The sequence below is a fragment of the Amblyomma mixtum genome, chromosome 8, assembly GCF_055824585.1.
Source record: "Amblyomma mixtum isolate Tamu chromosome 8, ASM5582458v1, whole genome shotgun sequence".
Taxonomy (NCBI): Eukaryota; Metazoa; Arthropoda; class Arachnida; order Ixodida; family Ixodidae; genus Amblyomma; species Amblyomma mixtum.
This window is the reverse complement of record NC_143019.1, coordinates 8,160,686-8,182,238: the sequence shown is the minus strand read 5'-3', so window position 1 is coordinate 8,182,238 and position 21,553 is coordinate 8,160,686. Positions and strand designations below refer to the sequence as shown.

Sequence of the window (21,553 nt, the reverse complement as noted above, 5' to 3'; positions counted from 1 at the left end):
TAAGGTGCTTACCTTCGGCAATGTGGTGTTAGTGGTCTCCCACAATACAGCGTACTCCGAGGAGGCGTTCATGATGGCGATGTTCGTGTACTGAGTGTTCATGGCAACTCGTGTGGAGTCGCATGCCTGCAAGAAATAGCAGAGGAGCACAATTCGCGTTGCTAGATACCATAATTAGTTTCGCAATATTATTGGTACGGCGCCCCTTGTACGGCTTTCTCGTTTCAGATGAACAAGAATACGCCATTATGTTTCACACAGTCGGGTGCTAGCCACTTGTGATCTACGCTGCCACTACACTATGCCGTCCCGCACGCCTGACGCTCTCTGGGTATCTGCAAACTACGTAGGTCAGAATCAAGGGCCAAATGTGACAAGTCCTTCGCAGGATAAGAGGCGAAGAAAATGGACACACGATAACGATAGTCGGTAATACAAAGTTTGAGAGCAGCTCTTCACACGACGACCGCAACCTCTGGAAGAGTGAAGCGCAAGGTGGCGGTTTACTCTGCTATCCGCTCTCCAGGATGTTCCCTTGGTAGCCACCTTGCGCTGAGCCCATTGCTCTGCTCTTGACGTGCACGTGGCGTTTCGCTCTACTAATACAAGCAGAAACGCAACCTGTCTGGTGGCGAGTTACGCCAATGACTACGACATGGAAGGCAGCAACAGGCGCCTGAGAGCTGCGCTTTTAAAAAAAACCCGCAAGGGTAATTGATGACTGCAAAGACGGTTCCGTTCAGGGAGCGCAAATGCGTTAGGAGTGCTTAGGAATAACGGTCACTGACGAACGGAATAAGTGGTCCCATATATTGTTCTGGAGGACAAAAAGTTGTGCGAGTTGGTTTGATTCCATATTTCAACACCGCGAAAAACGAAGGCAGCAGTGAACCAGGCAAGACAAACACAGCTCCATTTTTTCTCGCCTCGTTTTTTGTTGTCTTCGTTTTTGGCGCTCTTGAAATGTAGCAGATATGCTGGCCCACTTCGAAGCCTGAACGATGTGCGCGATAACACACACGATATAACGAAGATATAACAGACTGCTTACGTCGCAAGACTCTTCCGGTTAATTAGAAATTTTGCAGGATTTTTAATTGATCATTCCAAACTTATGTTTTGCCTCTGCCTTGGTTAATTTTTTTTTTACAGGGAATTTATGCTATTCGTACTGCACTGTATTGCATGCAACTCAGCTATAGCCGAATGCCTTCCAGATGTAGTGAAATTATGCTAGCTTACTACACGAGGTTTAAAATAGTTTTATTTTATTGAATGGTTCTCACAGGGCAGAATTAATTACGGGCACGCTTTGGGAAACACGCTCCATGTTATTGAACCACTCTACAGTACTGCTACGCTGTGACACACGTAGGCATTTTCAGGGTGTAACGCAGAAGTTTGCTGCAACGCACACTGCTTGCGAAACGTTATTGCATGCTGAGTACGAATGTGAAGATACAAAGTCCCTGATGTGGCTCGAAAATAGCGCAATGCCATTTTGCCTGAATTTCTTTAAATGCATAGTTAATTGGTCGTTTATTTTGAAGTGTGCTTTTAAAATTATTATTTACAGGAGAAAATACTGATATATAAAGTAATGCACGAATGGCTATCGACACCTGAGGCTTTAATGAGTAGCAGATGTTTCTCGGCTATCTACGGAATCAAGCGGAGCTTACCACATCCACGGGTACAAGCGCGTACTGGGTGCATGCTTCGTAGAGCCGGACGTCCGAGGGCTTAGAGATATTCTTGTGATACCTGTAAGCGATGGCTGCCATTTCCAACGTCATGCCAACAATCTTGTTCTTGTCAGGGTACTGGTTGGTCTTCTTTAAAAGATTCATCATTATGTTCTGAAAGAAAAAAAAAGCGGGTATTTTTCTCGCACCTTCTTCGCAGAAATGGATCATTCCCTCGCTATAAGATGTCTATTCATCTTCATAACGAGGTGTTAATATTGTTGCCCCACGAAACAGCAATTAATGAAGCACAGGTAAAGGACTAAAGGCATGTTATTTTCAGCAACCTTCTTTAGTTCTGACTGCGATAATTAACGACATAGTTCTGTTCTCCAAATGTTAGGGAAACATGTCTAGCTAAAGACAAAGATTAAGAAATCCTGGCAATGCCAATGCCGGCACTTCGTGAAGTTGCCTTTCCTAAGCACATGTATGGCGCCTTGCAGGGCGCATTCGGGCCGGCTTGAACAGTAAGAGCGCAGCATAGACTGGTGTCGCTTGGCCTCAGATATTCTTACCATAGGCAAACATGCAGATCCTTCGTCGAAAGCAAACAGCTGAAAAGGTCTCCTTCTAAGACGTGCTGAGCGGTTCTTGTGGCATTCCTGATAAGTTAAGGTTTTTTTATTTCCAAGGGGGGGGGGGGGGGAGGAGTCGATAATGAGAATTCCTCTTACAATATCTAAGGTACAGAACGCTACCGGTGTGCACTGCGCCATAGGCCTTAGCTGCAAATGAACCCCTTCTACTCTACATTGTTGGCAAAGGTGGTAAATAGTGCACTTTAGGGTAGGCGTATAAAACGAATAACTGACCAGGGGCGGGGCAAACAAATTGTTAAACTTCTTGCTCTTGCATTAAGCGTACTAAGCAGAGGAGAAAAGAAATTCAGGCGGCACTTTGTTTAAAGCGCATTGAGGCGAAAGCGTTTTCAGCCCCACTTTGCCTTTGTAGCACTGGTGATATCACCACATGTTGACGCCACACATAAAAATTAATTTCTAAGTAATGACAACTTACTAATTAATGGTTAATTACTGGTTTGGTTTGGTTTATGGGGTTTAACGTCCCAAAGCGACTAAGGCTATGAGAGACGCCGTAGTGGAGGGCTCCGGACTGATTAATGGCAAATACTAACTAATTGCTAATTATTGACGCTTAAGTTTCGCATTTAGGAGTGGAAGGCGACAGCGTGTTGTAGCACTGCCAGGGAGTCCACGCAACAGCTGGTCCATCACCCGTTCGGCGGGCGCGAAGCCTTGCCATGGCGCCTTGCGGTTTGAAACACCTTTGAACCAACGCTTTTTGAGGAAAGAAAATGGCGCAGTAATTCCCTCTCATCTCGGTGGACACCCCAACTTCACCTTACAGGAAGGGTAGGAAGTGGGAGTGAAAGAAGGAAGAGAAAGAGGGGCGCGCTGGCGAGATAGCGTCCGTGCGGCGCTGTTTTTGTTACAAAATTACGAGGAACTTTAGCGGCTAAAGTGCTGAAAGGCGAAAGCCTGAGTGCTGCATTCTGCTACGCGATTGTTCACTTCACATTTTGTTGGTGCATTAATTAACTGCCAATTAATGACGCTTAAGCTTCGCCTTTAGGAGTGGAACGCGACAGCGTGCTGTAGCGCTGCCACGGAGTCCATTGAACGCCACCACCCGTTCGGCGCGACGCCTTGCCCTTTGAACGCAACGCATTTTAAGGAAAGTAAATGGCGCAGTAATTCTCTGTCGTCTCGGTGGACACCTCAGCCGCACTGTACAGGAAGGGAGGAAGTGGAGTGAAAGAAGAAAGAGGGGCCGTAATGAAGAAAATGAAAATTGTATTTGAGGAAAGGAAATTACGCATTAACTGTCTCGCATATCTTAGTAGACACTAGTCGAAAATTGTATTTGACGAAAGAAAGTTGGTTTGGTTTGGTTTATGGGGTTTAACGTCCCAAAGCGACTGAGGCTATGAGAGACGCCGTAGTGGAGGGCTCCGGAAATTTCGACCACCTGGGGTTCTTTAACGTGCACTGACATCGCACAGTACACTGGCCTCTAGAATTTCTCCTCCAAAGAAATTCCAGCCGCCGCGGCCGGGATCGAACCCGCATCTTTCGGGTCAGCAGCCGAGCACCATAACCGCTGAGCCACCGCGGCGGCTCGAAAGAAAGTGGCGCAGTAACTGTCTCACATATTTCGGTGGACACCCGTCAAAATTCGCGCGTGGTGACATCACGACAATTTGGACCAATCTGGAACGCGGACAAATACGCCTTGCTCGTCAGTAAATTGGCTTTTGAGGAAAGGAAATGTATCTGTCTCGCATATCTCGGTGCACACCTGAACCTCGCCGTAACGGGAAGGGAGGAAGATGGGAGTGAACGAAGATTCACTAGGCGCACCTTCGTTCATTCCAAACCATCGAGCTGGCATAGTGGAGTGGTAGCGTGCTCGACTCGCACTCCGGAGACCGGGGTTCAATTCCCAAGCTCGGCCAATTTCTTATTCGGTTTTATTTATTTATCTGGTCTGACTAGATAGGTTAATTGGACTAATTGGTTGAGTAGGCAATTAACTATACTCAAACTTACTTGGAGCATCACTATACGATCCCTTTAATTGGTTGCATGGTTAGTAGCCAAAGTACAATTGGCCCCGTTTGAAATTCGCGCACTGTGACGTTACGACCGTTTCGACCAACTGAAAAGCGTGACATTTCTTGTCGACAGCTCCTACTTACAACGATGAGGCATTAAAGGCTTCCGCCTTAAAGTACGAAGCCAGGCACCGGCCTAAGCACACAATTTATCTTGTATTCAAACGGCAGTGGTTTTTTTAAGGCGGAATCCTTTAATGTCTCATCGTTGTAAGCAGCAGTTGTCGACAGAAAATGTCACGCTTTTCAATTGGTGGAAACGGTCGTGACGTCAAAGTGCGCAAATTTCAAACGAGGCCAATTGTACTTTGGCTAGTAACCATGCAACCACTTGAAGGGATCGTATAGTGATGCTCCAATTAAATGGGACTGAACTTAGTTAATTGCTTAATTACTCAATTAGCCTAATTAGCTTTACTAGTCAGGCCATATAAATAAATAAAACCGATTAAGAAATTGGTCGCGCTCAGGAATCGAACCCCGGTCTTCGGCGTGAGAGACGAGCATGCCATCCACTGCGCCATGCCAGCTCGATGGTTTCGAATGAACAAAGGCGCGTCTAGTGAATACGGTGTCTTCACTCACTCTCATCCTCCTCCATTCCCTTCCCGCGAGGTTTAGGTGTCCACCGACAAATGAGAGACAGATACATTTCCTTTCCTCAAAAACCAATTTACTGACGAGCGAGGCGTAGAACCGAATGGGCGATGGCGTTCTATGGACTCCTTGGCAGCGTTGCAAGACGCTGTCGTGTTCCACTCTTAGGGCCATCAGTGACCACACTTTAGGTCAAAAAAGTGCCCCCCTGAATTTTGTGAGACAGTTACTGCGTAATTTCCTTTCCTCAAATACAATTTTCATTTTCTTCATTACGGCTCCTCTTTATCTATCTTCTTTCACTCCCACTTCCTCCCTTCCTCTACGGTGCGGTTCAGGTGTCCACCGCGATGACGGAGAATTACTGCGCCATTTCCTTTCCTCAAAAAGCGTTGCGTTCAAAGGGCAAGGCATCGCGCCGAACGGGTGGTGGCGTTCCGTGGTCTCCCTGGCAGCGCTACAACGCGCTGTCGCGTTCCACTCCTAAAGGCGAAGCTTAAGCGTCATTAATTAGCAGTTAATTAGTATTCAGGCATTAATCACTAATTAACCATTGATTAGTGATTTGTCATCACTTAGTAATTAGTACTCAATTATATGTGACGCCACCGGTGCCACAGAAGCAGTCAAAGTGGTGCGGAAAACGCTTCCGCCTCTACCTACTTTAGACAGTCAAAGTGCCCCCGTGAATTTTTTTACTTAAGGTTCATTCTTCCCTGCAGTTTCCGTCTGCGTACCCTGGCAAAATTTTTTATCTTTTAATAAAAAGGCCATGTTTGCTCATGTGCTCCACTCAGTTCTTCTCTTCGCATCTGCCTCAAGCAGACTCACTCTTCTGGTACATTTAAGCCGCCGCAGTGTCTCAGTGTTTACGGCGGTCGGCTGCTGACCCGAAAGACACGGGTTCGATCGCGGCCGTGGCTGTCGAATTTTGATGCAGGCGAAATTCAAGAGGCCGGTGTACTGAGCGATGTCAGTGCACGTTAAAGAACCCCCCGGTGGTCGAAATTTCCGGAGCCCTTCACTACGGTGTCCCTCATAGCCTGGGTCACTTTGGGAGATTACACCTTTCTAAACCCAACCATGTTTTATATTTAGGATCAGATATGACGGACATATTAAGCGCTACCATTTATCTATGGCATTTTTTTATACATTTCTCTGAATCAGTACAGTAGGCGCGTGGTGACTGGTAGCCGACAGACAGTGCCTCCTCGTCAGGCGCCATCCATAATTGGATATTTGTAAGTTAAGAGCGCAGTTCTTAGGCGCCCGTTTCTGCGTTTCGCGGCGTCGCCGTGACCCTTCGAGCTGCGAAAGCAATGGAGCGGGTGCTTGGAAAGGAGACTGTAAAAGCACAACCTCCTCCCATCCTTAGCAACCGGCGGGAATTTCTTTATCACTTATGCGGGAGATCATCCCGTTCCTCTCGCTTGTAACGGCTCCCACAACTGTGAAAACCTCGCGAAATACTTGCGCAGTCCTCGTCTTTGAGAACCAGTCATTGGCGCAGCAAGTCGAGCATATATCCATCTATTTCTCCGTCCACAAAGCTTGCTTCATGACAATCAAGAGCTGTTAGTGAAGTGTTTCTTAAAGAAGGAATATGTGTGAAAAATAAGAAGTTGTCTGTAATTGTGCATACATGTCTTGCTCGAAATCTTTGCCTCAATTTATCTAAAAGCTGAAACAGCTGATGAGCTGCGCTCAAATTTTCGCATTAGAAAGTAAGGTAATTGTCGGCAATTTTTTTAGAGAACAATTAGCGTGGGCGCCGCCACTCCAATTATTATTCCTTGCATGTTCCTGTACATGTTGGTTACAGAATTCTCGCACGAATCATTAAGTTTAGCCTCAGCGAGCTGCTGCTTTCTTCTGACGGCGTTGAAGCGTTGAAAGCATTTTCTTCATTGCAAATGAATTTCATACCTGGTTGCCTGCTTTAGAGATAAACCGTTACAGCATCGTGTGTGCCCGGAATTTAATTCTGTACTCGATTAATTTGCCCTCCTAACCGGGCTAACTAAGCGCTGTGGAATACCGCCAGTTACCCACCAGTTCATGTGGTAAGCTTACGCAGGCTTAATTCTTTAAGGTTCTAGTGTTATAGTGTGTTGCCAACTTTAATATCCACTGGCAAGCGAGATCTGACAGCCCGCTAGGTCCGCAGCCCTGCTGCTTCTGCTAAATCTGGGGCTAGGTTAACTCGCGTATTAAGGCGAAAGCCTTTAATGCCTCATACTGTCGTTAGCAGACGCTGTCGGCAGCCGTGTCGACAGACGCGTCGGCAGATTTGTCCGCCTTTCGGCGTCACTGCTTAAAAAGAAACTGCGCCGAGGGTGGGAATGGAACCACAGCCTTTGGCATTTGAAGCGGAGAAGCTAACACTCCGCCACGAAGGCTCAAGGTTCGAGCATGAATAAAGGCGCATCTAGTGAATGCATGGGTTTCATAAATAAAATAGAAGGAATAAAGTGAAAGAAAGGAGAAATAAAACATAAAAATAAGAAAATAAACAAAAAGAAAAACAAAATAAAGATAAGATATGAAAATAAAAATAAAAACAAAAATGAGAAAAGGAACAAAGATAAAAAACAAGGTATGAAAATAAAAAATAAAAACAAACAGTGCGCCAGGAAACGCTTTCGCCTTGCAGCACTTTAGAGAGCCAAAGTGCCCCCTGAATTTTTCGTAAAGACAGTGGCGGCCATGTGCTACCAAAGTGTGTGCGAATCTTTCTTGGTCGAAATGAGACTTGTTGGGCGTTTTGGAATGTTTTGAATCCTATTAAAACTGCTGTGATCCAGAGGTATATTGCACAGACCTCTGGCCGGCTAGGCGAACATTTCACTGCTACAACATCCTTAACCATGCCTCCAGCAGGTGGGGTAGCCACAATTTGACTGGCCTGTGTAGAAGCAGCAAAGGTCCCATATAAAATTTCGGAAGGAATTACAGCTTTGCGCGACCATTGTCTTAGTATGGCCTCGGCGACATTGGGCCGATCCTGGCCCGACTTCCGGGAACCAGATCATCAGAGCATGCGTTTCCTACTTTGGGCCCAGAAATGCCCTGACTACATTGACCATTTCGTGCCACATAAAATATTTCGATGATGAGTATCAGGAAGCTCCAAGATCTGTACTTTATCAACGAATAGTTCACTGAGATGGAGATGAATGCACTCACAAAGAATGGGTAATTGCCGGCTTGAGATGCTCGGTGGCCGGGAGGGATAACCTTGCATCTCGTCACATCTTCTTGAATGTTGATAGATGACACCACGACCGCTACGTCTGCCTTGTAGCTGGAGGGGAAGCAAAAGAGATCGCATTCGGGATTAATTTCTTAAACCAGTATGAACAAAAATATCACGATATCCTAGAAGATTTCTCCCGGTGTAATGAATATAGGGAATAAGGATTTTGGGGGTATATCACTTCATTAATTGCCACGGCAGCGCTTTGCATGCCAGGGTGCCAATAAGTGTCACAAGTAGCCTTTCCCCATCGTCCTTACCCCCGTTAGATTTCGAGGTGACTTTTTTAAAAACATTCATCTCTATCTCTCTCTGCTAACGATAAAATGCACTCGGTTTTAAAAGCCCTAGGTTTTCTGAGGAACCATAGTTCCACGAAATGTAACGCTTGGTGTGCTAGAGAATTTAATGGCATACCTGGATGGACTTTACTACACACAATCACAAGGGGTTGAGTCCAAATTAGCATTAGACAGAAAGAAAAAAATTGGTAGTTGGCTTTTCTGAACCTTTTAAACTGGGGAACGGCGCCAGCAGACAAACCCAAGAAGGGACAGAGGCCGGATGCGTTTGACTCGACTGAGTTTAATACGTTGGAAGATGATGTGTATGCAGCCAACTAAAAAACTGGAGGAGACACTTATGCTCCGTCTTAACGATATAACGTGATTGGGGTTATGCCCGTGTATGCGGATTTGTTCATTCTTTACATTACATGCCTAGAGCCCTGAGAGTTTTCATACTATTTCTGGTGCAATGCTGCAGCGGTTAAGCGATGCGCCACTGCCCTACGATTGCAGGTGCTTCAGACTGTGCGCGCCAGGTTGCTGTTCCCGAGAAAACTCTCGCGACCAAACGTTAATTTTACTTATTGCTGCCACGGTTGGCAAATTTTTGATGATGTCATGAGGTCCCGTGGCATTAGTGGTTACATGTCACCTAGGTTCTACCGCGCTAAAAGGGCGACGACACTCTCAGAGGACATCGAAATCAAAGCAGGGATTCAGATACACCTACTCTATAGAGCAGCCAGCCGCGCTACTCAGCTATATACCTGCCTATACAGTACCACCAGATTTGCATCTTCTACGTCGGTGTCACCCATTGTGCTATCCGCAAAGAAATTATTTCTCTTTTACTTCTAACTGCATCGCGATTTCTATAACAACAGAAATGAGATTTTCATTGAGCTTTTATCAAGAAGGAATACGTATGCATGATTAGTCGCCAGTCTTCCATTACCCTCTGGCTTAAACCTGTATTCACATTTGATGGCAAGCCATGGTCACCCGCTGTGGAGACGAGGGCAGGACAGGACGCAAAATCATTGATTGATGAAAAGATTAGTACTGCGCGAATGGCACAGGACAGGAGAACGAGGAACACAGATGACAACGCAGGCGCAGACTTCACACTGTTTATTCGAGACCGAAAAGCAAACGCTATATATGGGGTGATCCTATGCACATAACCATCACTGTCATTCACGCAAGGCCTGATTAAAATTTAGACCACATTGATCAAAATTTGTGTTGCATAAAGGCCGATACACCAGAGAGCATTCAGTCAGCATGTCCCCAGAAACTCCTGGTCAAGAAAACGGTTAGAAACTAGTAAGGAACGTAGCAAGTAGCCAGAGTAAAGGGCATGAGAAATACTCGAAGTGACAATGTAGTTGTCCCTACAGAGAACAAAAGTAAAAAAAAAACTATGAAAATGCGATAAAAACATGGTGTGACATATGGAAAAACCGCCTTTTGAGCATAGAAACAACAAACAACAAGAGTAAAGGGGGAAATTAAAAAGAGGTAAAAGAATGGGGGGATGGGGTATGGAAAAACAACCATGACATGAAAGGCAACGAAAAACAAGTGTAAAGGTAACCAGATAAAACTACATTTCCGGCCTTGAAGTACATCTTAGGGACAAAAGTGAAACAATTATACGTGGCCTTCTAAAAACGTGATTTCGCTAATTGAAAGCGAAATAGACGGAGTGCTGACACATTTTTCACCATTTTTACGATGTGAAAACCTTCGACGACCTCTCTTTCCGTGCGCAAAATTGGGACGCAAGGCATTTTTTTCTTGCCCTTACCCTTCAATGATGCGCCAGATGACCTCCCATATTGTTATGTGCCTTGCACCCCAATTTTGCGCAACACTACTTTTTTGTTTAAGTCAAGAGATAAGACGGAAAGGGAGGTCATCGAAGCTTTTCACATCTTAAAAAATGTTTCAGCAGTCCGTCTATTTCGCTTTCAATAATAGAAATCACGTTTTTAGAAGACCACCTATAATTGTTTCACTTTTGGTTTGGTTTGGTTTTGTCTCTAAGATGTACTTCAAGGCCGGAAATGTAGTTTTACCTGGTTTTATGTTCACCTTTACACTTGTTTTTCGTTGCCTTCCATGTGATGGTTGTTTTTCCATACCCCAATTTTTTACCTGGTTTTAATTTTCAGCTTTACTCTGGTAGTTTGTGGTTTCCATGCTCTCTTGCCGGTTTTTCCATATGTCACACACTGCTTTTATCGCGTTCTCATACTTTTCTTACTCTTGTTGTCTGTAGGGACAACTGCATTGTCACTTCGAGTATTTATCATGCTCTTTACTCTGGCTGATTGTTAGGTTCCTTACTAGTTCCTGATCGTTTTCTTGACAAGGACTTTCTGGGGACATGCTGACTGAATGCTCTCTGGTGTATCGGCCTTTCTGCAACGCAAGTTCTGATCAATGTGGTCTAGATTTTAATCAGACCTTGTGTGATCAATGTGGTCCAGATTTTAATCAGGCCTTGTGTGAATGACAGTGATGGTTATGCGCATATGTTTACCGCATTTATAGCGTTCGCTTTTCGGTCTCAAATAAACAGTTGGAAGTCTGCGCCTGTGTTTTCATCTGTTTTCCTCGCTCTTCTATCCTGTCCCATTTGCGCAGTACCAATATTTTCTGTAGTGAACCAACTAGCTCCCAAGAACGTTCAACTTTGTCACATTGATTGACCAGATATCTGTCACGAAGAACATCCTGCAAAAAGCGAATGAGGCGAGGCCCATTCGATTTACCAGGGACGGTTAGGATGGCAGTTCATTCTTGCACATTTTGAAATCAAACTGCATTTAGGTTTTCCTATTCAAAATATATCCGGCTTTTCTTTCACGAAATTCCGCGATTGGTCGACGGAGGCCACACTTCCTTGTGACGTCATCGTAACCTGCTCACCGTGGCAGGTGGCAGCTAGCGTACAGGAGTGTGAGGAAACTACTCTCCCTTGGCAAGTTCACTGAAATTGTGAGCTGCCACCGTGGGGCTCTGCATGAACCTTACGGGAAGTCGGGGGGAGTAAGCTGGGTCTCTCAAGTGCCATCTGTATAGCAGTCGCCTGTCGCAGCAATGGCGCATTGCTTAACCACCGCACCGCCATGCTCTAGCGGTATGGGGACTACTCGCGATCTATGAATGCTGTTAAGAGGGTCGTGACGTCATCAATACCACGTGACTAACAGTGAACCAACATAGGGAACCGTCAAAATGACAAATCTGAGGAGCGCTAAGCTTTGGCAGGTCGGCCACCCCCTATATTCTACCGACCCCAAAACTTTTGGTAGCAGACTCCCCATAGAAGGGATTGAGGTGAAAAATGGAGGGTTAATGGGTAGATTAAGGTAGAATAGTGGGTCGGATCAGCACACTTTCGTTCTACAATACAAAGGAACGTTGAGTTGTAAGCAATATGAGATAAAGTACAGTTTGGGCATTCATTTTCTTTGCAAACCCGCACAGTTTTTCACCTTTTTTTTCACAGTTTTTCTCTTCCTTTAGCTGGATTTCCTCTTCACACGAGAAAAAAAGCAATAAATTAGCAATTTTGTGCGAAAAGTTTGTTTCATATCATACTGCTCACGACTGCACTAGAGCATATGACTAGGCGATGATTGATGAACACCAAAAATAGCAATGGAACCGGCTAAAACAGGCGTTGTACGGGGAAATTGCCAGAACAATACACACTCATTGTACACTCCGGCGAAGGCAACCTAAATGCTATCCAATTTTCGTCTTTAAGAACGCGGTCGAGAAGGGGTCCATGTTTATGCCTAATTACAAAGTAGATATACTAAAATTGCAACGATACAGAGAATATTAACATGGCCGCTGCGAAAGGATGACATGCAAAATCGTGAAGCGTTAAAAAATAAGAATAAAATTATGAAAGATGTGCTTATCTATATGAATGCTTTTAGCGCGCCTTAAGAGATAAACTGCATACGTAGGCATAGCCTCTTTCATTTTCCTTTACACGAGTATGCATTAACTGATGCAAACATCTGTAGAATGTCAGAGGTAGAATGCTTTGCAGGAAAAATTTCGACACTACTCCCCACGTCTTTGTGAGTGCATTACTAAACTCAGCTAACTTTGGAGTTAGTATATTGCGTGCTACAGTTAAGGGCTACAGTTAAGGGTTACGCTGTGGTTTACAATCTTTCCATCTTTGCACTGGTACATGTTTTCAGATAATTCGTTGCACTTTAGTGGAATGGAATTTTTCCTGCTCTAAGCTATGAAATAACAAAAACAATATTTTGTCATTTTTTTATAGGAACATATCTAGTAGCCAGGACACTACACCTGTTTCAAAATGCTACGTGAGTGTAAATATTTTAAAGGCGGTAAGCTTTAAGGGTATCACGCAATATCACTAATGCCTTATTGTTCTCATATGCAGAATTGGTCATACATTCACGGATCCGTGGGAGTCTTCGTACCACTCGTGACGCAGTGGTGTAGCGGTTAAGCGATGTGTCACTGCCCTGGGATGGCAGGTACTGCCACCGATGTGGCTTGTGCGATCCAGGTTGCTCTTGCTGAGCAACCTCTCTCGACCAACTGGGTGGGCAACCTAGGTTGCTATTCTGTGACATGCGCTCCTTAAAGCTGTCGCGTTAATACGGGCCCGCGTTGTACACGTTAGAGGCAGTGCAAGATGTTCGGCTGCGTAATAGGCTAGCACTACTAAATTCGTTTAAGACCGGTCTTGTTAACGCGAACGCTGCCGATAAGAGTAACAGGAATGTCAATGCGGCAGATAAGTTACTGCTTCTTTTTGCTTGTCGCGATTTAAATAATAGCGAACCTATGATTGTCAGCGAGTCTCTGTCACCTCCAAAATCAAGAACATCGCCCACCGCACTAAATTTCAGAGGGCCCCTCAAATTTTCTAAGCCCACCCTGAAAATGACCTAAGGTAGATTAGTGAGAAGTAATGGATGCTTTAAGGTGGATTGGTGGATTTGAAGTTTGAAGTTTGAAGTTTGTTTATTTTACATCATAGATGTGGGTAGGTCCGGGTAAAAAGTGATCGTAGATCACTTGAGGGACCCCCGGACCCCCCTTTACATGGCATACAGCAACAAACATCGGAAGATGGTCAAACGCTAGAGACAAAAACTTTTTACACAGACACAGTTATACATACAACACATTTTATACATCATAAAAAAAAGAATATACTTAACAACGTTTTGTAGCTTATTTAAAGGCAGCTTTAATTTCGCGCAAGCTGCTTTTCGAAATATCGATATTCATGGACTGTAATTTGTTTAATAAGTGTGGCATATTGTAACGTAGCATCTGATTGCCGTAGTTGGTGCGACAAAAAAAGGGATTGAATTAGTATACTCAGGTGTGGTAACCAAGGGTAACGTAGTCGAAGATTCAAGAATGTCATGACTCATGCACACCACATAAGGACTCAACTGAACCAGTTCCAACCGGTGTTTTGGCGGGAAAGTTGCAAGAAAAACATTACTCATTATAGACGTCACAGCACGCAACCTAAATCCTATTGTATTATGTTTTTTAGGAATGTTAAGAAAGTTCTCGTTTTTTGTTCTCGTTTGTTATCTTGTAAGTACGCTTAAAGATTCTGAGCGCACATTTCTTGCTTGGGTGTCACTGCTACAAATCCACAGTTGACGTCTGCTTCGGAATTAGAAGTGCCTTTATCAGCGGCACCGACAACCGTGTTAATTAAGCAATATCTTCTTGTACACCCCGTTTATAAACCGCTGTAGATGTGCTATAAGCGTTTCTGCCGATAGGCATATCTTAAAAGACAGTCTGCATATGCAGGCATAGCCTCTAACGTTTTCCTTAACACTAGTATGAACGAACCGCTCGTCACCGATTATAGAATTTCAGAGGTAGAGTGCGTCTACTTTTTCATAAACAGCATTGCTCCACAAATTTCAATAGCTCACCTCACGTGTTTTTACAGCGGCCAAATCTTTAGCTAGCCTGCTCAAGAGCCGCTTTTACTGCGCTCCTGCGCTTTACGACGAGGCGAACTTGCGGAACGCTCAATATTAAGCACGGGCTCAGTGAGGCTATGCTTAGATTTGACATCTTCGCAAGTTTGCTCGGTCATAAGCTGCAGGAGCACGGAAATCGCGGCTCTCAAGCACGCCAGCTAATGATCTGGCCGGCTGAACGTGCATTACGTATCTTAGCTTATCCTCGGGACAATGTTTTGCGCATTACAGTTGAAGAATTGCGAAGTGCTTTACAATTTTTTTTTATTTTGAAGCGTAAGCTTTACTACGGCACTTCGTACTTCGATCTTCCGGTGCCTAGTTTTGACCTTCAGCCGAGTGACAGGTCAAACCATGAAAAAGTGAAAAAGAAATTGAATCAATACCCACGATTGGGAATCGAACTGGCCGCTGCGAGAACGGATCTCCTTTAAGGGCCGCTCAGCGAGACCACTAGGTTCTCGCCACAGCCAACATGACCCGCGTTAAATTGCACCACACTCTCGCGTTGTGGATTGCAGAGCGTCGTCTTCATCAACTTCCATCTGTTCCGTCCCGCGGCACTGCCTGCTCACCGTCGTCTTCTACGTAGCACAAATCCGTGCTTTCGCTCTGACTCGAATGTAGTAAACATTCTATGTAATTTTTTTTTACTGACCCTCGTTTTATGGTAATTTCTCGTACCTTTCTTATTTAGAGGGCCTTAGTCTTACCTTTTCCTAATTATGAAATAAGAATCAGGAATTTCTTGTCGTTTTTCGTTGTCATATTCCTAGCCACCAGTGGGCCGCAACCGCATCGAAATGGCACGTGAGTCCTGTTGACATTCGTACAATGAGACGAGCTGATACCTTGTGGAGATGGGGTGAGTGGTGTTGCTTGCACTTATGTTTCTTTTTCGCATTAGGCATATTTATTACCTAAATATTTTTTTATTATTTAGCTTGTAGGCATACACTTACATATCACACAAATGTCGGTAACAGAAAGAATAAAACCACATATGCAAGAAAAGTTTTTTGATCGAGAGAATTTGTTGAAACGATAATAGTTTTACGCCTATGCCATCGCGGCCGCATATCTTTACGTGAAAAATGGTTATCGTAACAGGCGAGCAGGCACCTGAAATGAATTCTTTCTCTAAGTGTATTTCTCTTGAAGATGTGGGCGCCTAGGTTAGAAGCTACTGAAGGCACGCTATCCGCGCTGCAGCAGGTAATGACGTCAAAACTCACTCTTTAGCAAGGGTTTTTCTGAATAGTTCGGTGTACTTGGTCATTGCTTGAGTGTAGTTAAAGGTACCGATGGCGATGATGGTTCTTCTTGTTGGGTCGTTGCCTTGTAAATTTTTCAACTCCTGCAATGGTTAATGCGTAGTTGTAATCCATAAGTCAGCATAAGGGCGGAAGAAGTGAATGCTGAGACTCTGCCGTTAATCGGAGCAAAAAATTATTTTGGTACAGTTTACAGTGTTCGTGGATGGGAGACACTGCAGAGAGCACAAACTGCAAGGCAGGGTAGCAGTGCTTCTTTAAGTAGTATCCGCAACCAAACTCCTTTTCATCGCAACTTAATTTGCTTCTGCAATAGTTAATTTTTTGAGCACTCGCTGAAGGCCTCTTAAAGGAGTATAGACACTGAGCGCGTGTTTTCTTAGCAATGATGCGTAAGGCATTATTATACATGAATTACCACGTGGTACCCTTCTATGACCAATAAATTGTTTATTTTTCAAATTTCTTTCGAGTGCTTTTTCGGTTTCCGTTTCTGCCGCCGAATAATGAATGCGGCGTCAATGCATGGTTACTGGTCACGTGAGGCATCAAGAAACTGCAATATATTCTTTGATTCTACAATCGTTGTCATTGCGACCCTTGCGGAAGGCTGGGTTGAGCACTGTCATTAATTAAAATGATGAAGCAGCGATTATATCGCAGTTTTCGATGCCTCACATGACGTATAACCAAACTTTGACGTCACAGCCATCGTTCGGTTGTTGAAACCGAAACCGAAACAGTTGACAGAAAAATTCGATAATAAATATTTAGCAGTTGTAGGCGAATACCAGATGGTGATTCAAGCGCAGTAGTGCCTTGCGCATAATTGTAGAGAAGAAAACATGCCACCAAAATTGGGTGTCTGGACTCCTTAAAGCTTGTGCCCATCAGTGCATAGGAAAAACCACAAAGGTGTAATCTTTTTTCCATAAACATTTGCGGTCTTTCAAACCCGCGCACAACTTTTGACGCCAGTCTTTCTACGCTCCGCTGAGACGCAACGCGGGTGTTAAACATCACGAAAATCTTTTCTTTGCAATAAGTAATAGAAGCAAGAATACTGTAATGTTCCTGACTGTATGTAAATTTAAATGCTGAGGATTCGGCATACGTTAAGAAGGACTCAATAGACTGTTATGAACAGTTAATACGACACGATGCGTGAAGTTTTCAACGCCTTAGAGAGGCAGTAGCTTCTCTCGGAGCCTATAATTACAGTTGCTTGAAATACGCCTGATTTTGTTACCATCAACAAAATCTTTTCAGCGTAGCCGGCAGCTTGAGCTGAACTCCTGCAGCACATTTGCATAGCCGAGGAACGCGAGGCGTGAAGGCAAGGAGGAGTTTTCTAACTGAATCTTGAGTTTGCAACTTCCTGTCCGGTTTTGTAAGCCCTCGCACTGCTGCGATAAATACAGCGGGGCCTGGCTGACGCCACAAAGCCATATAGACCGTAACAGCGATCTAAAGGCGTAATAGTTGGTCTGACTCAAGAAGCATTCGAAGCAGAACACGCACCCTTGGATCGAGCGGTCACGGCTGTACTTCGCTCTTACCACAAGCGGCCACGCAGGCAGGGCACGCTGCACATGGCCCTGCCTCAGGTTTTTTTTTCTTTCATTTGTTCGGGCTAACATCGAAAGGTAACACAAACCTAGTGAACTCAAAATTTGACATCAGGTTTATGGAAAATTGATGTGAATATTAGCGTGCGCAGCAACATTAATTGCAAATAATGTGTGCAAACTAGGCTTGTTCCTTTGTACGTGACTTGTTTTATATGATTTTTTCCAAAATAATAATAACTACGGATGACCTCCTCACTTTTACGCTTCGCGCTCGTTAGCCAGTGCCTGTACTGGAGCTCCTGGCTGTAAATGGCGTCAGGTTTGGTCGGTTTGGTATACAAACTAAATACTGTTAGGGATGCCGCTTTATCGCTGTAGAAAATCGTGTCCACGGAGCCAGGAAAAAATTGAGCTTGCATTGACGCTTCAGAGTGGTCGCAGCATTTCAGCAACAGCGGTGGTCATAACAATGTGTTCAGTGGTTGTAGACGGCTTACCATTAAAATGTCCTTGGCCTTGTTAATCCACGCTTCGAGTTTCACTATTGGCGCAATCATGGTGAGGAACCCGTAATGTAATATGTTTTTCGACACTAGTGCTGTCACAGCTGATGCGTTATTTCGGATGGTGTTTGCCGTAATGTACCTGAGTAGGAAGAAATAAAGACAATTGCTTGTCGGAACTCGCTCGTGTGCGCTACGATGCAGCTAATATCGTACACGTACATCTGGTTCGCTAACGCCCGCTAACTAATGTCTACTGCACAGTATTCAGATTCTTTACCGGCTTGAAATTCATCGTGCGCTGTCTCTTTGGCACTCCCATTTCACGCCCAGCAAAACACTGGCTGTAAACGCAATGACATTGTTATGGATGCTGTTAATCCCTATCTTCCTAAGTCTTCACGCTGAAAGGAAGTTATTGTCAGCGTTACTGAACTGCTGTCACGAAGCCGAATTGAAAATTATTGACATTTTTCTAACTTGACAGCCAGCAAAACCACTGCATGCACTGCAATTCAAGATTCAGTGGTTCGACATTGCGCCATCCTTATTTATCTTTCAACACACGCATCTTCCGGTTATTGTTCGGATACCGCCAGACAGCACCTCTACTGATCATTACAGCACCGAACGACAGCATGCCAAGTGGGGTCTCCAGTACCCGCCGTCGGTTGTCTACAGTACCTCGGATGGCGCCTACGATTCGGTTAGCTTAACATTCAACATACCGTTCCGAAGTAGCTTCACGTCAAGCCATATTTATTCAATCTAAGGTGTCAAGGTCAGGAAGTGTGTCGCCTATGATTGGCAGAAGCAGCCAAAGTAAATGGCTGGTCGAAACTACAACTGAAATACCGGTCTGAACGCGACATGTTTTTGCCATAACTGTCGCTGCTGCTTCTTAAACACGGTTGATACGTGTATGCAGCCTCGCCACACTGCCTCCCTGCAGGAACTTTGATGTGTCCAGTTCGATTCCTTGGACCCGACATCGGAAAGAACCAGTGAGCATTGTACTATAACTTTTTGAGAAACAGCCTACTTGACACGGCAGCTAAACAAGCAGGTCACGTACGGAACTCAGGAGAAATGCGATTCCAGCAGAATGTTGAGCACTCAAAGATTTTCCTGTCAGGCGCTGATTGACGCCGCGGCAGAATGCTCAGCATAAGTTAAGGAACCAAGAGGTCAGACCCAACCGTCTACAGTTTTCAATCTTATATGGTTTTTCTCTTTGTATGTTTTACATTTCAGCTGTGCGTGAGTTGGCACTGAGGAGAGTAGAATTCAAACTCGAGTCATGTTCAGTTTTGTAAGCTTTTTCTCTTCATTCCCCTATACATGCAGTTTAGGTAGAGCCTAAAGCTGATCTAAAACTGACTTAAAGAACATTGATATCGATTAATAATTGACTCCTGCGCGTGGCGTGTACCCGCATATTGTGTCCGTGAACATATATCGCGAAGCTTTGGACTAAGTCACCGAGGGCTTTGTTAAAATAAGCACCACATTTTGTGCGACACTTTATCGATTCACATATCGCTTGTGTTACCGTAATAAACGGGTTATCAGGGCATTCTTTAGGCGAACGACGAAGTATTATTGTTAATCAGCCGGGTCTGTTTTATTTTAGGGCGGAAGCCTTTAATGTCTCATCGTTGTAAGCAGCAGTTGTCGACAGAAAATGTCACGCTTTTCAATTGGTGGAAACGTTCGTGACGTCACAGTGCGCGAATTTCAAACGGGGCCAATTGTACTTTGGCTAGTAACCATGCAACCAATTGAAGGGATCGTATAGTGATGCTCCAAGTAAGTGGGACTGAGCTTAGTTAATTGCTTAATTACCCAATTAGCCTAATTAGTTTTACTAGTCAGGCCATATAAATAAATAAAACCGATTAAGAAATTGGTCGAGCTCAGGAATCGAACCCCGGTCTTCGGCGTGAGAGACGAGCATTCTACCCACTTCGCCATGCCAGCTCGATGGTTTGGAATGAACAAAGGCGCGTCTAGTGAATACGGTGTCTTCACTCACTCTCATCCTCCTCCATTCCCTTCCGGCGAGGTTTAGGTGTGCACCGACTAATGAGAGACAGATACATTTCCTTTCCTCAAAAACCAATTTACCGACGAGTGAGGCGCAGAACCGAATGGGCGATGGCGTTCTATGGACTCCTTGGCAGCGTTTCAAGACGCTGTCGCGTTCCACTCTTAGGGGACGAAGCTTAACATCTTAATCACACATCAGTGACCACACTTTAGGTCAAAAAAGTGCCCCCCTGAATTTTGTGACACAGTTACTGCGTAATTTCCTTTCCTCAAATACAATTTTCATTTTCTTCATTACGGCTCCTCTTTATCTTCTTTCACTCCCACTTCCTCTCTTCCTCTACGGTGCGGTTCAGGTGTACACCGAGATGACAGAGAATTACTGCGCCATTTCCTTTCCTCAAAAAGCGTTGCGTTCAAAGGGCAAGGCATCGCGCCGAACGGGTGGTGGCGTTCCGTGGTCTCCCTGGCAGCGCTACAACGCGCTGTCGCGTTCCACTCCTAAAGGCGAAGCTTAAGCGTCATTAATTAGCAGTTAATTAGTATTCAGGCATTAATCAGTAATAACCATTGATTAGTGATTTGTCATCACTTAGTAATTAGTACTCAATTACATGTGACGCCACCAGTGCCACAGAAACAGCGAAGGTGGCGCGGAAAACGCTTCTGCCTCTACCCACTTTAGACAGTCAAAGTGCCCCCTGAATTTTTTTGGAGCTCATACAAGACGAAGACGCTGGAAGGAAGATATTGACATAGTGCCGATGTACGGCTCACGTTATTCGTATTGATGCACGGAAATAAGTTGGTTTAAAGGAATAGTTCAAGAAGAAAGATTCGCTGTTAGCACATCACATTGCCGTTTCTAGAGAAGACAGGTTTTCTCAATAAATGAACAACATCACTAATGACAATACGTATGGTATTTTGGGTTGAACATCCCGAAGATGCTAATGGTAAATGCATAACACCGTATTGATGGGCTGCAGGAAAATTTAGGCAGCATAGGCGTATTTAACAGGACATGGTAAAGTACAAACCAGGTTTAGTAATTTTCATCTCGTGAAATATATCCTTGTTTTGTTCTCTGACATTAATTTAAGACTCGAAGTTTACGAGGGCGTGGACATCAAGACGGTCGCATTTGTCCTCAAATTATCGAAGTCACGAGTCCTGCATTATTTAATAATTAAGGCCATTTTAATGCAGTGTGCGATTATTGAGTGGATTTCGTTTATAGTAGGGCTGCCAACATAGGGCACCCCGCAGACCCCATACATCCATTAAAATTTGAGGTATAGTTAAGGCTCAAATTGGTTTGAAGCGGAAAACAGTAATTGCATTAGTTTTTTTTTTGTAATTTTACTACCCCTCGTGCAGCTTTTTAATACATCTAGGGCTCCGGTCTGATGAGAAATATTCACAGATTTGCATTTTTGTTTTCAGAAAGCACATTTTCGTTGCCTTTTTGCAATAAAATGCAATGAAAGCATCCTACTTTGCATATGCCTGCTATAGTATTTCTGTATCATTGCATCTCCTTTCATATAGAGAGATGAACAAGTTAGGCTTCATTACTGAATTACTAGTCTGCGAAAGCA

The 21,553-nt window shown here is 44.4% G+C and overlaps 1 protein-coding gene and 1 non-coding gene across 2 annotated transcripts in view; one reads left to right on the top strand and one right to left on the bottom strand.

The window, feature by feature from the left end:
- Positions 1-21,553, bottom strand: part of LOC149331259 (uncharacterized) — a 45,861-nt gene that overhangs the window by 4,432 nt on the left and 19,876 nt on the right. The window contains exons 8-12 of the mRNA XM_089555919.1: positions 17,898-18,045; positions 15,791-15,912; positions 8,170-8,287; positions 1,683-1,859; positions 13-126 (exon numbers count right to left, since the gene is read on the bottom strand). Of these exons, the coding sequence (XP_089412045.1) occupies positions 13-126; positions 1,683-1,859; positions 8,170-8,287; positions 15,791-15,912; positions 17,898-18,045 (679 nt within the window). The remainder of the gene's footprint in view (positions 1-12; positions 127-1,682; positions 1,860-8,169; positions 8,288-15,790; positions 15,913-17,897; positions 18,046-21,553) is intronic.
- Positions 12,339-12,441, top strand: LOC149331260 (U6 spliceosomal RNA). The gene has a single exon (XR_016285370.1). It is a non-coding gene; the product is annotated as a U6 spliceosomal RNA (small nuclear RNA).